The sequence below is a fragment of the Camellia sinensis genome, unplaced genomic scaffold, assembly GCF_055761805.1.
Source record: "Camellia sinensis isolate YWXY unplaced genomic scaffold, ASM5576180v1 Unanchor1, whole genome shotgun sequence".
Classification (NCBI taxonomy): domain Eukaryota; kingdom Viridiplantae; phylum Streptophyta; class Magnoliopsida; order Ericales; family Theaceae; genus Camellia; species Camellia sinensis.
The window spans coordinates 17,912,671-17,926,723 of record NW_028128987.1 but is presented as its reverse complement, the minus strand read 5'-3'; the positions used below and the strand labels follow the sequence as shown (position 1 = coordinate 17,926,723).

Genomic DNA, 14,053 nt, shown 5'->3' with positions numbered 1-14,053 from the left:
AAAAAACATCCTTGCTCTCCCACATTGAAATTTGAGACCGCATATTAAAGGTCAATTCATAGAACATACTTCACCATATATCAAACTGCCAAGACTTGATTGGAACAGAAATATAAAGTACCTTGAGTCCTCAATCACACAAACATAACGGAGCACATTGCCATTTGAAGAAGCCTTTTCAACCCTCTCTTGGATGCCTTTATCAAGAAGTGGTAGGCCGTTGACCAAAAAATCTTCAACATGCATTATATTTGGTCCCATTTCTTCAGGATACAAGCTTTCAACCTACAAGATTAAAGTAGAAACTACATATAAATCTGGTCATACTTGATTTGAAAGCGGAGATATACAAGTATATCATCTCAATGTCCAAACCTTTATGTTGTCCAAGTCAATCCGCTGACCAAGAAGTCGAGCAAGGATCAAAGCCTGTCTTCAAATAGAAAAACTAGTGATCAATACATGACATGAAGCAACATATCTTAAAACTATCTCAAATAAAACTACATAGTGTTTTGTATTATCTGCTTCATCAGTGACAAGGTTTCATCAGAAGAGGATAAAAATAATTTGAATTAGTTTTGAAGTTAGAGGATTGCCCATTGAACAAGAACTATTAGTTTCTTTAAACTTGCAAATCAACTACTTCAAGGATATCATCACTCTGAACAATATTGAGATTGCTTCATATTTTGCACAAGTCGAACAGGAAAAAAGTAGGAGATCTCAGTTGCTAGAATACCAGTCAAACCATAATTTTTGTTTATAAGCCAGAACTACTCCAAATTGAGTAGTATAACAGTTGGCGCACACTTGTCACCAAGGTTCTGAAAAGCGGTTGCGGTTGCTGTAACGGTGGCGGTGGCGCGGCTGCGGTTGCGAGGTGTAAAGGCCGTAGTGTAACGGTTGCAGTAACCGGAACCGTGAATTTTTTTATTTTTCGCACAATTTGAAAAAAATTTACTGATACGCATATTTTTTTTCCATGATCATATTTATTGGGTTAAAAATAAATATTGATCAATTTTTGTAAATTTTTAAGTATGATCCAATATATTTCATATTTTTAAATCACTATAAACTGAGTTTTTTACATTTTATTTCAATAATTAATGACTTTATATTATACAAAAAATCAATCACTAACTATTATATATAAGATAAACAATGACAAAAGTAAAAGAATAAATAAGAGTCTAAACATATATATATATATATAGACATATTTTAACCAAGCTAAATAGATAATGACCACACTTATTATTATTATTATTTTCAAACAATATATAGATAGACACACACAAACAAAATGGTTGAGTGATAGCAGCTGAATAGAATAGCATAGGTCTTACAGCTTCAACAAATCAATAACATGTTCTTCATCTTCCCTCTTCTCTCTCTCTATATCTTGCTCCTCCATTTTCTCTCTTTATCTTCCCTCTTCTCTCTATCCCTCTTCCCCAATTTTCAACTTTTTTTGCGTGTTTTTTCGAAAGAAACAGTTTGGAACCGTTACGTAATAATGTGTAACAGGCCGTTACGGCTGTTACGGCACCGTTACGACCGCTACGACAGCTACTACGGCCGACACGACAGCCACTATGGCCGACACGGCAGCCGCTACGACCGACACACCTGTGAATCTCAATCACACTGCAAAAGCGGCTGTAACGGGTGGCGGTAACCGCCAAAACCGTTACGTAACGGCGTTACGTAACGGTTGCGGCCGCTTTTTAAAACCTTGCTTGTCACTAATCAAATTCTTCCAATCTGTGCAACACACTAGGTGTCACATTACACTAGCAAAAAATTGAAGTTAATAATAGAACTAAGCCTTCTGCAAATGTGTACCATTTAGTAACAATATGTTTATGATGTATCCTCAAACAGAATACTTTCTTGAGATTAGTTTCACCTCAGCTAAATGCAAGTGATTTTATGGAAGGAGGGCAGGGGCTCGACAAACCTTTCTTGCTACATCCATCCCACTGAGATCGTCACGAGGATCTGTGAGAATAAATATGAAATCAAATTAAGCATTTCTTTAATCAAAAGTATTTGTCTTCAAATTCTAGAACAATCTTACAGAAGAACAGAACTAAATACAGTAACACAACGATCAAACTGTAATTAGATGCCATCAATGAATCTAGCTTTTTTGAGCAGCATCTGCAGGTAAAGTAAAATCATTACGATACCATTGGAGTAAATGAAAGTCGTTAACAACCATAGTATAGAAACAGCTCTGCTATTCAATGAAACAAACCTAGTTTAATATAACATCATCAATTATGGCCAAAATTCCTATATTGGCCTAATATGTTGATGCATTTGTGCAAAAACATATATATACACACACATCAAAACATATATAGGGTGATTCAATTTCTGCTGACATCACTTTGTAAATCCAACTACAATCTTCTATTTCTTTCTAGAGCAAGGTGCATCCTTACGAATGTGTATCTAGCTGGTCTGTTATAAACTGTCAACCATACATGAAATTAACAACAATAAATTTTTAAAAAATATATATAAAAAACACACAAACAAAAGCATACAAAACTAATTTTAACACACGACTAATAAACAAAATTGAAATTGGAAAGTGCATTTCAGTTATGTTTACATGCATCAACTGCAAAGTACACATTTATTCTGTGTATCTTCAAAAAGAAATCTGGAACTTCACCACAATTTAAAATAAAAAACACATGTTGGTTTCAGCAATTCTACAAAGTAGCACTCCGGTGTGATTTATGCAAGACACTTTCACAATAAGACAGGGATTCCTCAATGTCATTCAGATTTTTATTCAAACTTCAAAGTACAGAAACAGAACATAGCACAAAAAGATTCCCCAAAGGAAAACAAACCATGGGGCTCAAAAGGACATTAATTGTAGGGAAAGAAGAAGATTTTTAAAGTAATTTTCCTTTTCACATGCACATATGGAAAGAGAAGAGAGCAGAAAAATGAAAGGAAGGAGAAGAAAAAGAAGAGAGGGAACCACAGATAGAGAGCTCAATTGCTTCTCATTTTTTTATTTGGGTTAATTATAGACTAAAGCTAACCTAGAAAATAAGTACCCAAATCATATCATACCCAGTAGGATAACACGTAAGGCCTCAAATTTTTTCCACACACAAGCTACTAGAAACACAAATACATAGCAATATTTTATTGAAGAGCCCTAATAGGACAAATTAATACCGTGTTAATTGAAAATCATCTTCCTATGGATCAACTATCAAATGACTCAAATGCTTCATTATAGCAATCCGCTGCAATCAAAGGGCTGTGACATTAGATTGCAACACAGTCCCATGGTTATGATAACAATGCATATGATCTAAGAACTTCTTACTTGTATTGTCTACATCAATGATTGCCATGTCGAACACTTGTTCAGACAAGACGTATCGACTCATGCAACCCCTCTTTGAGCACTTAGAGAAGTGCCCTTTCTCAGCTAAAAACAGCTGCTGAAGAACCAAATGAACTATAATGTGTTACAAGGTCGCCAATACAAATCTCAACTTTCTTCACAATTATTTTATTCTTTTTCCATGTAGACAAAACTAACCAACAAGGACAACTATTAACACTTCAGCGCATGTAGACGAACATATGATTATATTTAACATAGCATTTAAGAAAGCAAACCTACAAATACACAACTATACATTGTGTGCCAGGGTGTAGATTTTGGGAAGATTGTAGTGTCTGGCACCATAATTCATTCCAAAATGCAATACTTCCATCAATTTATTTGTTAATAATGGACCAAAAAAAGTTAAACCGTAAGGACTGGATCCCTTTTTGATGAATAGATTACGAATTTGCCTGGCCTTTTCTTCTTCAATGCAATAATCTCCAATATGAATTGACACTAGGTCTAAAATATTGGTTCTGCACTACCTGCCAAAACCTCACAACACTCATGCTGCTCTTGTGGCTAAATCAAAATGCCAACTTAATGAATCCCAAAAGTAGCTTAAATAAATTTTAATTGTCTGTTAGAATAGGAAATAATGAATTGTATTCTTATTTATTCCTTTTTTAGTTGCTCAAATTATGCCTATAATTGATCATAATTATTAATATAAAAGAGAATGAAGTCTAACGCATTCCCTAACTTTCTCTTCTCCAAAATTACATGGTATCAGAGCCAAAACCCTAGCCCATACCTCTGTCAGGAGTCACCTCTCTCAGTCGACTTCTGTAGCCTATCACCCAGGCCCCCTACAGTCAATCCAAACCTCCCACTCCTGTTCAGTCCATCGGCAGCCTCCCTGTGCCTCCCGACAGCCTCTTAGGCCTAGTCGACAGCCCCTCTGGCCTTCTAGGGGCCTGTCGGCAGCCTCCCTCTTCCACCGCAGGATTGCCCAGGCTCGTCGATAGCCCTAACTTGTTCGACTAAGGCCGTCGTGGCTTCCTAGGTGGTCAACTAGGGCCTTTGGTGCTCCTTGGTTGGTCAGCTAGACTCACGCATGTAACTAGTCGTCTCTGTTCTTGTCATCTCTGTATAAAACAACAACAACAACAACAACAAAAAAAAAACAAAAATAGTTTTCTTTTCTTCTTTATGCTTTCATAGGGTGAGTTGTGCCTTTCCTTCCACTATTATCTTCTGAGTTTGTGATTGGCCCTGGGTTTGAAGGTTCCTTAGTAGAATATTCATAGCAGAATTCACTAGTGAGTCAACAACTTCTCAGCCACTTAAGAGCGAGAGCTTCCTTCTACCTTCTACTATGACTGATAATCTCAACCCTGGCCTAAAAATCACCACTCTCTATTCAATGGTCAGAACTATCCAGCGTGGTCGCAAAGTCTGACTATTTTCTTAAAGAGCAGAGGGAAGATGGGTTATGTTAATGGCAGGATACAAGCACCCACCACCACGGACCCGAGTTATGATCAGTGGGAGATCACCAACTCCCTCATTATGGGTTGGTTGATCCATTCTATGGTCCCGGAGATTGGAGAGGGCTATTTCTCTATGGATACTGCACAGAATATTTGAGAGGCTGTGACTCCTACTTACTTCCGGAAAGGGAACTTCTCCCAGGCTTTTGAGTTACGTCGCTCCATTGAAAGGTCGGTACAAGGTAAGATGACTATCCTTCAGTATTTTACCTTCCTTAGCAATGGGCGGAAGCGACTTGATCATCTTCAGGATTACAAACCAATCTGTCCCACTGATTCTGTGGGTTACCAGAAGTTTGTGGCACAAGAGCGGGCCTTCAAGTTCTTAGAAGGCCTAAATGTGGAGTATGATCCAGTGCAGAGCAGAGTCCTTGGCATGGATGTGCTTCCTTCTCTCCAGGAAGCCTTTGCTTTTGTGCAGAATGAGGAGAGTCGCCGTTCTGCGATGCTTCCCTCTGCCACTCCTGATTGCTCGGCCTTGGTCTTTGCACCTCCTCGCAATGGCGACCGTGTGACTCATGATTCTCGTCCTTCCTCTGAGAAGGATAATCTTTTTTGTGACTACTATCGTCGACCTCGCCACACACGAGAGACCTGTTGGAAGCTGCATAGGACTCCTTCTGGTGGCTGAGAAAACCGTCTTGGTACTCGAGGGGGTAGGTCTGGTCCATCTAGAGGCTGAGGGACCAATGCTCAGGTACATCTTTTAGACACAGTTGAGACACCATCTTCATCTTTGGTTGTCTCCCCAATTGCTGATGTTTTAGGGTTCTTTGCCTCGGATTTTGAGATTGCTCTTCGACACTTACTAGATCGTTGAGCCTCCACTTCTGCTCAAGGTGCACGCTCTTCTTCCTTTGCCAATTCAGGTAACTTGGCTTCCTCCCCATATGCATTGCTCTCTCATACGACTGGCCCATGAATTATTGATTCTGGTATTTCCGACCATATGTCTGGCTCCTCTAATTTATTTTCAGAGTATAACCCCTCCTCAGGTCAGGAAAAAGTGCGTATTACAGATAGTACCATTTCATCTATGTCAAGGAAATGTTTAATTCATACCACCTCTTCTCTTCCTTTGTCTTTTGTCCTCCATGTGCCCAATTTCAATGTTAATCTTTTATCTTTGAGTCGTATTACCCGTGCCTTAAATTGTAGCGTGACGTTTTTTTCTGATCATTGTCTTTTTCAGGACCTTATCACGAGGAAAAGGGTTGGCAGTGGTAGAGAGGAACATGGGCTCTACATTCTGGATCAGACAGACAAGCTAGCTCATTCATCTATTCAGTTACCATCCACTACGGAAGACATTTGGCTGTGGCACTGTCGCTTAGGACATCCCTCTTTTTTATTACTTAAGCATTTATTTCCTTCTGTTTTTGAGAAAAATAATGCATCAGAGTTTCAATGCGAGTCTTGTCCACTTGGAAAACAACAAAGAGCCTCTTTTGCTCCTTTTACTAATAAAAGTTTAGTTCCTTTTTCTTTGATTCATTCTGATGTATGGGGTCCATCTCATTTTGTGTCTTTAACCGGTCAAAAAATGGTTTGTTACCTTCATCGATGATTGTTCCAAGGCCACTTAAGTCTATTTGATAAAAGATAAAAATGAAGTCTTTTCTGTGTTTCAAAACTTCCATAACATGGTTTGTACTCAGTTTTGGGCGATTGTCAAAATTTTACGTTCTGATAATAGGAGGGAATATATTGACTCTGGTCTTGCCACTTACTTCGCCAGTCATGGCATTATTCACTAGACTTTATGCACCAATACCCGTCAACAAAATGATGTTGCAGAACACAAAAATCGCCATCTTCTTGATGTTGCCCCTTGTCTATCCTTTGAGATGGGGGTTCCTCGATCCTACTGGGGGGGAAGCGGTTCTCACTGCCACTTATTTGATTAATCGTCTTCCTACTCAAGTCCTTCACAAACAAACACCTCTTCACGTTTTGTTCGGGTCTATCCTTTCCCGGTTCTCCATTCCTCCTAAGACTTTTGGCTGTGTTTACTTTGTCCATAATCATTCACCCACTCGTGGTAAATTGGATCCTAAGTCTCTTAAATGTGTTTTTGTAGATCATTTTGCCACCAAAAAGGGTTATAAGTTTTATCATCCTCCCACTCGCAAATGGTTTGTCTCCATGGATGTTACTTTCTTTGAGTCTCAGCCTTACTTTCCGACGCCCCCGGTATCACAGTCATCCCTTCCAGGGGAGCCTTGGTGTGAAAAGATTCTTGTTCCACGAATAGAGGATAATGAGCCAGCAGTGGTTGAGGAAAAGGAAGCCATCAAAGTTTATATCAGGGACAAGTACAGACAACAAGTCACCTAGATGCAAGAGCCTACTCTCCGTCCACTGCTGTCAATTTCTTCTCCGGATGAGTGTCCAGAGTCAACCTCATCTCCTAAGAGTCCAGGTAATTCTAATTCTAGCACTCCTATTCCTGATATCTCAGATCTTAATGTTCCCATTGCTAATAGGAAGGGAGTTAAGTCATATACTCAACATCCTATTACCAATCATGTCTCTTATTCTAATCTGTCTTCCTCATACAAAGCCTTTCTGTCTAAAGTGTCTTCTGTGAGTCTACCTAACACTTTTCTGGATGCTCTCTCTATTCCTGAATGGAAACATGCCATGATGGAAGAAATGAGAACTCTCAGCAAGAATGGCACTTGGGAGTTAGTGGAGTTACCGAGAAGAAAAAATCCAGTTGGGTGTAAGTGGGTGTACACGGTAAAACACAAAACAGATGGTTTCACAGAACAATACAAAGCAAGATTGGTTGCTAAAGGCTTCACTCAAACTTATGGGGTACATTACCAGGAGACATTTGCACCGGTTGCAAAAATGAACTCTGAGAATCTTAGGCTCTGTTTGGTTGTGTTTTCAAACTAGTTTTCGGCTTGATGGTTTGAGTAAGATGTTTGGATAGAGTTGTGGAATTAATTTTCCACAACTCTGCAGAAAACTCTGTCAAACAGAACGCGTTTTTCAATTTTTTTTTCAAAATTTGGCCTAACTGGTTGTCCAGTCAGTTGACCGGAATTTTTTTTTTTTTTTTTTTTTTTTTTTTTTGCAATTGATATGTTAATTTTATATATTCGAAAAAAATATTTTCTGAATTTTTTAAAATTTTTTATGTGCTTTAAAATAATTTTGAGTTTTATGTTTGGTTATGAGTTGTAAGTTTTTGTATTAAATATCAAATGTCACATCAAATATTCCCCACTCAATTCAAAACTATTTTCAAAACTCTCACCAAACAAATTTTCCACACTCAAATCATAATTCCAAACCTCACAAACTCAAAATACAACTTATACTCTCAAATCATAATTACAAAACTCTACCAAACGCAACCTTACTCTCTCTTGCTGCAAATTTGGATTGGCCACTTCATCAGTTTAATACGAAGAATGCCTTCCTTCATAGAGACCTAGCAGAAGAGGTTTATATGGATATTCCTCCTAGTTTTGCAGATGCTAAGTACAAAGGTAAAGTATGCAGGCTCCGAAAGTCACTTTACGGACTAAAGCGGTCCCCTAGGGCTTGGTTTAAAAGGTTTGCTCAAGCTATGCTGAAATATAGGTTCAAGCAAAGTCAAGTTGATCACACCTTGTTTGTGAAACATTCCCCACATGGTAAGACTACAGCTCCCATTCTTTATGTTGATGATATTGCTCTGACAGGGGATGACATTGAGGAGATCCCTCAATTGAAGGAATACTTAGCCAAGGAGTTTGAAATCAAAGACTTGGGTTGTTTGAAGTATTTTTTGGGCATTGAAATAGCTAGGAGCAAGGATGGCATCTTTATATGTCAAAGAAAGTATGTGCTTGACTTGCTAATGGAAATTGGACTGCTTGGAGGTAGACCACGTGATACACCTCTAGAATCAGGCCAAAAACTTAGTGAGAATCAATAGGGAGAGCTAGTAGACAGGGGGAGATACCAGAGACTAGTGGGCAAGCTCATATACTATGCTGAAATATGGGTTCAAGCTGATCACACCTTATTTGTGAAACATTCCCCACATGGTAAGACCACATCTCTCTTATATTGATAATATTGTTCTGACAGGGAATGATGTTGAGGAGATCCCTCAGTTGAAGGAATACTTAGTCAAGGAGTTTGAAATCAAGAACTTGGGTTGTTTGAAGTATTTCTTGGGTATTGAAGTAGCTAGGAGCAAGGATGGCATCTTTATATGTCAAAGAAAGTATGTGCTTGACTTACTAATGGAAATTGGCCTGCTTGGAGGTAGACCATGTGATACACCTTTAAAACCAAGCCAAAAACTTAGTGAGAATCAAGAGGGAGAGCCAGTAGACAGGGGAAGATACCAGAGACTAGTGGGCAAGCTCATATACTTATCCCACTCACGTCCAGACATTGCCATTGTCGTGAGCATGGTGAGCCAATTTATGCATGCTCCTAGAACTTCCCACTTTAAGAATCCTGAGATACCTGAAGTCTTCTCCAGAAAAGGATCTCTACTTCTCAAAACATGGCAATCTTAGTGTGGAAGCATTTATTGATGCAGATTGGGCAGGATCAGTCACTGACAGACGATCAACTTCTGGATACTGCACATTTGTTGGTGGCAACCTAGTCACCTGGCAAAGTAAAAAACAGAATGTGGTTGCTCGATCTAGTGCTGAGGCAGAATTCAAGGTTATGGCTCAGGTGGTATGTGAGTTACTATGAATTAAACTATTATTGGGAGACTTGGGAATTCATCAGACTAACTCCATGCGACTATATTGTGACAACAAGGCCGCAATCAACATAGCTCATAATCCAGTTCAGCATGATAGAACTAAGCATGTGGAGATTGATAGGCATTTCATTAAGGAAAAACTCACTAATGGCACCATATGTATTCCATTTGTGAAAATTAGGGACCAACTAACTAATGTTCTCACCAAGGGACTAGGGAACAAATCCTTTCATGGCATTCTCAACAAGATGGGTATGAGAGATATCTTCACACCAACTTGAGGGGAAGTGTTAGAATAGGAAATTGGTAGAATAGGAAATAATGAATTGTATTCTTAATTATTCCTTTTTTAATTGCTCGGATTATGCCTGCAATTGATCAGAATTATCAATATAAAAAGAAATGAAGTCCAACTCATTCCCTAACTCTTTCTCTTCTCCAAAATTACATTATCAAGAAACTACGATGGCATGAACTAAAAAACAGTTTATGAATGTATTAAGAAAGATAGATCTTTCTTTCTTTCTTTATTTCTTTCGTTTTAGAAGTATAATCTCAACAAAGATGAGGCACCAAGGGGGGTGCAACCCATATACAAAATAAAAAAACATGAGCTCTACCCACTATACCTCAAAATGTACTTGAAAGTCTCTGCAAAATCCAAAAATTAGTTCAAGGGCGGGTTAACCAACCCTGAGAACCAACTATATAAAAAAGAACGCAATTTTCCCTGAATAGTCAAAATTTATTCTTCTTTACCAACAAAAGTTTTTTGGTTGGTTCCTTTCACCCCAAACCAACCACATCAACGCCAACAGGATCAAATTCCATGACTTCCTTTTCCCCTTCCCTACCCAAATTCCCCTCCAAGAAAGAAGTTGCCTCACCTCTCTAGGGAATACCCAATCTATGACAAACAAACCAAGAATTAAGGCTCACAATTTCTGCGCCACCTCACAATGAATTAGAAAGTGACTCGCTGATTCCTCGTCATCCTTGCACATACAACACGAATCTTAGAATCCCAAACCCATCTGCACATGAAGGTAGACCACTATCACCCATCAGAGTAATGTAATAAGACTTCACCTAAAACTGGCCTGAGGAAAACTTAAGCCATTGAACTGACTGAATCACCAGCATCCAATACGGAACTAATCAAGACGATTAAGGAGATCCTCAATCATTAAGCTCTCTTTGAAGGCCAATATCCCAAAATACCTGACCATCAAGCAACTGCAGTAGCCATTGACTGAGGCCTCCCTATCACTAGCGATGCAAGCAACAATAGGAAATGCATCCTTCAAACCTCCACTGACAATGGCTTTAGAACCTAACATGTTCCCTACTCCCTACCACAAATTGAATATGCTCAGAAAAAGTGTCCCGCTCACTTTTAATTCCTTTGCACAGACCAACACCACAAAATATTTGCAGGAAACCACCTTTCTCCAATATATCTCCCGTCACATAAATTTTGGATCCAAATACAAATTTTCAAACTCTGGAATTTATTTTACCTAACATGTAAAATATCAATTTTGTAACTGTAGCATGTATATTGAATTCTTCTATCCTGTTAATATAGAATACAGACTAAAATAAAGTAGCCAATGAAATTTAAGTATGCACATATTCCATCGTTTGTTAAAACTATTCCAGGGAACAATTCAAGAAGTTTTCTTTATATCAGACAGAATGTTCCATCTATTTGAAAAATGAAGTTGTTAACTCTCTTTGTTCATTTCATGTTTTCTATAGATGACGAGTTTTCCTTAAAAATAATAATAGAAAATAAAATTCCTCAACCATAATCAGGGAAAACTCCAAAAAAACAAAAAAATCACATTCATTTGTACAATGATCGGAAGTCACTCTCACTTTCCTATAACAAATTAGAAGCTAATGGCCAAAAAAAGATACATGCTAGCAGAAATCCTTCAATAGAGAACAAAAATTACAAGAAACAAACAAACAAGAAATGACCAAGCATCATATATAGATATCAAAGTAATGTATAATGCAAAATTCTTACAGAATATATGCTTTCTGTCAAAAAGTTTAGGAAACAAATAAATTCATTAATCTAATACTAATAAAATGCCATAGGAATTTTGAATTAAGCTCACAGTTTTCGTTTTCTTGCCTTTTTCTTTTCAACAAAAAATGGAAACGAATAACAGGAATAGACAAACAGTCAAGGTAAAAAAGACCTTATAATTGACGATTTGGACCCATATCACTAATTATTTAGATATGGCTTTTCTATACCAAGAAGAATCCTAGAATTCAGCTAAACTGCTTTATTAAAACGGTAACATTATAAATTATTAAACCTGGTTCAGTGTAACCACGGCTTTTAGCAGATTTGACAACTTGGCTGAATGGCTTTCCATCTTCTACCTCGCTTATTACATAACCCAGCGTACCTGTTCACATACAAGGATATGCAACAAAATGATAAAATCACAACTTAAAAAATGAAGCATGTTCGATATATGCAAGCAAGCAAGCAAGCATGAAGAAGAAATAAGACGTTTCAAAAAAAATTAAAAAATAAAAATAAATGTTATACCACTTAAGCTCCCAATTATATGGTGCACGGGATCTCCAGATGAAAGTACACGATTTAAGGATGCTATAACAGGGAGGCCAGCACCAACCTGCCAGTTGTCATAGCATGAAATTATTATTTTTTATTAAATGCCACAGCATGAAATTATGCAGACTATAAATGATTAATCCTATCAAGCTCAATTTTTATAAACAATAACTGCCAGAAACAATAAGATTTTTAGAGTTATAGGAGAAGCAGAAGCAGGTTTAGGGAGCAAGATCTACTCAAGATAAATGGTTTTTCCCAGATGAAACAACTAATTGGCCAAAATTATTTAGAAGAGTTTATATTAAAAATAAGACTCCATTAAGAGGTTTCCAATTTATTACAAACAGTGTCTTCCAAGTACCACCAAAACCGCTTCCAATTTATTACAAACCGCTTACAAACAGTGTCTGGACGACATTCATAAGTCAAAACTGGTTGAATGCTAATATTGCTAGACCCATCTCTACATCAAACAGAAAGCATACAAGCTGATATATTTAAACCTAAATTAAGAGACTTTATACATCTTAACTGGTTTGTAATCACAGTAATATGTGAAAGAATGCAACAATGTATTTCAATTTAGTATAATTTCATCAACTGAATCACAATTTCAGTCTTGAATATTAGCTCTAAAAGACAAAGAAGAGATTAGCAAAAATTTCAGTTTTGATCTGCAAGTCATAATCATCTGTCCACTCACTATTGCACAACAATAGTCTCCAACCATCACATTCATATTTTATCTTTGTTCCAAGGTGTAAAAGCACTTCTATCTGCACCAACCAAGTAAAAAGCACACTCACAGTTGATTCGTGTCGAATGCGACGTGGATATGCAAGCAACTTATCATAATCTTCCTGCAATCCAGACAAAAAATAACTTTTCTTCAGACAACAGAAATGTAAGCAGATGAAATATTATATGAAATTTTTCCCCACAATTTGTCATGGTAAGCAGAACAATCAAACAGCAACCACATACTATCATTACCTTGATCACAAACAGAAACATCAAATGGCATCCATTAACAAACTAGGGTGCGGAAGAAGTACATAAAAGGATTAGTTACCATTGAAGAAGTAAGAGGCTTCTTATTGGCCATCACAACACAACAACCCAAATCTACCACTTGGTTTAGCACTCCAATAGTCTCAGAACTGGCAGAGCAATCAATGAATGCCAAACCTGTTGCAACAATTATTTCTTGCAATCATTCCAGAGTGATCTGAGGCTCAAATTATGATGTACAAACTCTAGCTCAAGATATATGGAGACAAAGTTGTATGCTGGCACTTCTTTTTTAAGTTCACATAGGATAGTAAACAGAACACATGCTGGGAAGATAAACTGCTATGTCACCACCTTATGCAACGCCATCTCTAAAAGTTTGGTAACGTTCAAACGCACAACAAGAGAACCAACATTACAGCTCAAATGTGCACAAACCTGTAGATCTACCCAGAAGAGTTGCAACATCGATGATTTTTCCCATAGCTTCAGGGTTCGAAAATACCTTGCATTGACCTATACAAGTACCCGACAACAAGAAGAAGTGTAAGCATGTTGATTGGCTTTGATAAGCCAATAGCACTAGTTTGAGCTTTTTCAGTTTTTGGTTGTTAGTATGCTAATATATCATTTATAAAACACCAATTACATATACATATAAGAAAAGGTCAAAGATCAGAAAAAAAATTTATTCTTCAAATAATTCTTTCTGTAAGCCTAAATAAAAGAAGCCATAAAATAGTATTCCATACTCATTGCCATTTATTTATTTTTAATTA

The 14,053-nt window shown here is 37.5% G+C and overlaps 1 protein-coding gene across 1 annotated transcript in view; it reads right to left on the bottom strand.

Annotated features, from left to right (window-relative positions):
* LOC114301609 (uncharacterized) overlaps positions 1-14,053 on the bottom strand; it is a 30,806-nt gene that overhangs the window by 9,353 nt on the left and 7,400 nt on the right. Inside the window, exons 3-10 of the mRNA XM_082911021.1 lie at positions 13,713-13,790; positions 13,336-13,451; positions 13,070-13,123; positions 12,234-12,321; positions 11,995-12,087; positions 1,967-2,007; positions 376-429; positions 122-285 (exon numbers count right to left, since the gene is read on the bottom strand). Of these exons, the coding sequence (XP_082767147.1) occupies positions 122-285; positions 376-429; positions 1,967-2,007; positions 11,995-12,087; positions 12,234-12,321; positions 13,070-13,123; positions 13,336-13,451; positions 13,713-13,790 (688 nt within the window). The remainder of the gene's footprint in view (positions 1-121; positions 286-375; positions 430-1,966; positions 2,008-11,994; positions 12,088-12,233; positions 12,322-13,069; positions 13,124-13,335; positions 13,452-13,712; positions 13,791-14,053) is intronic.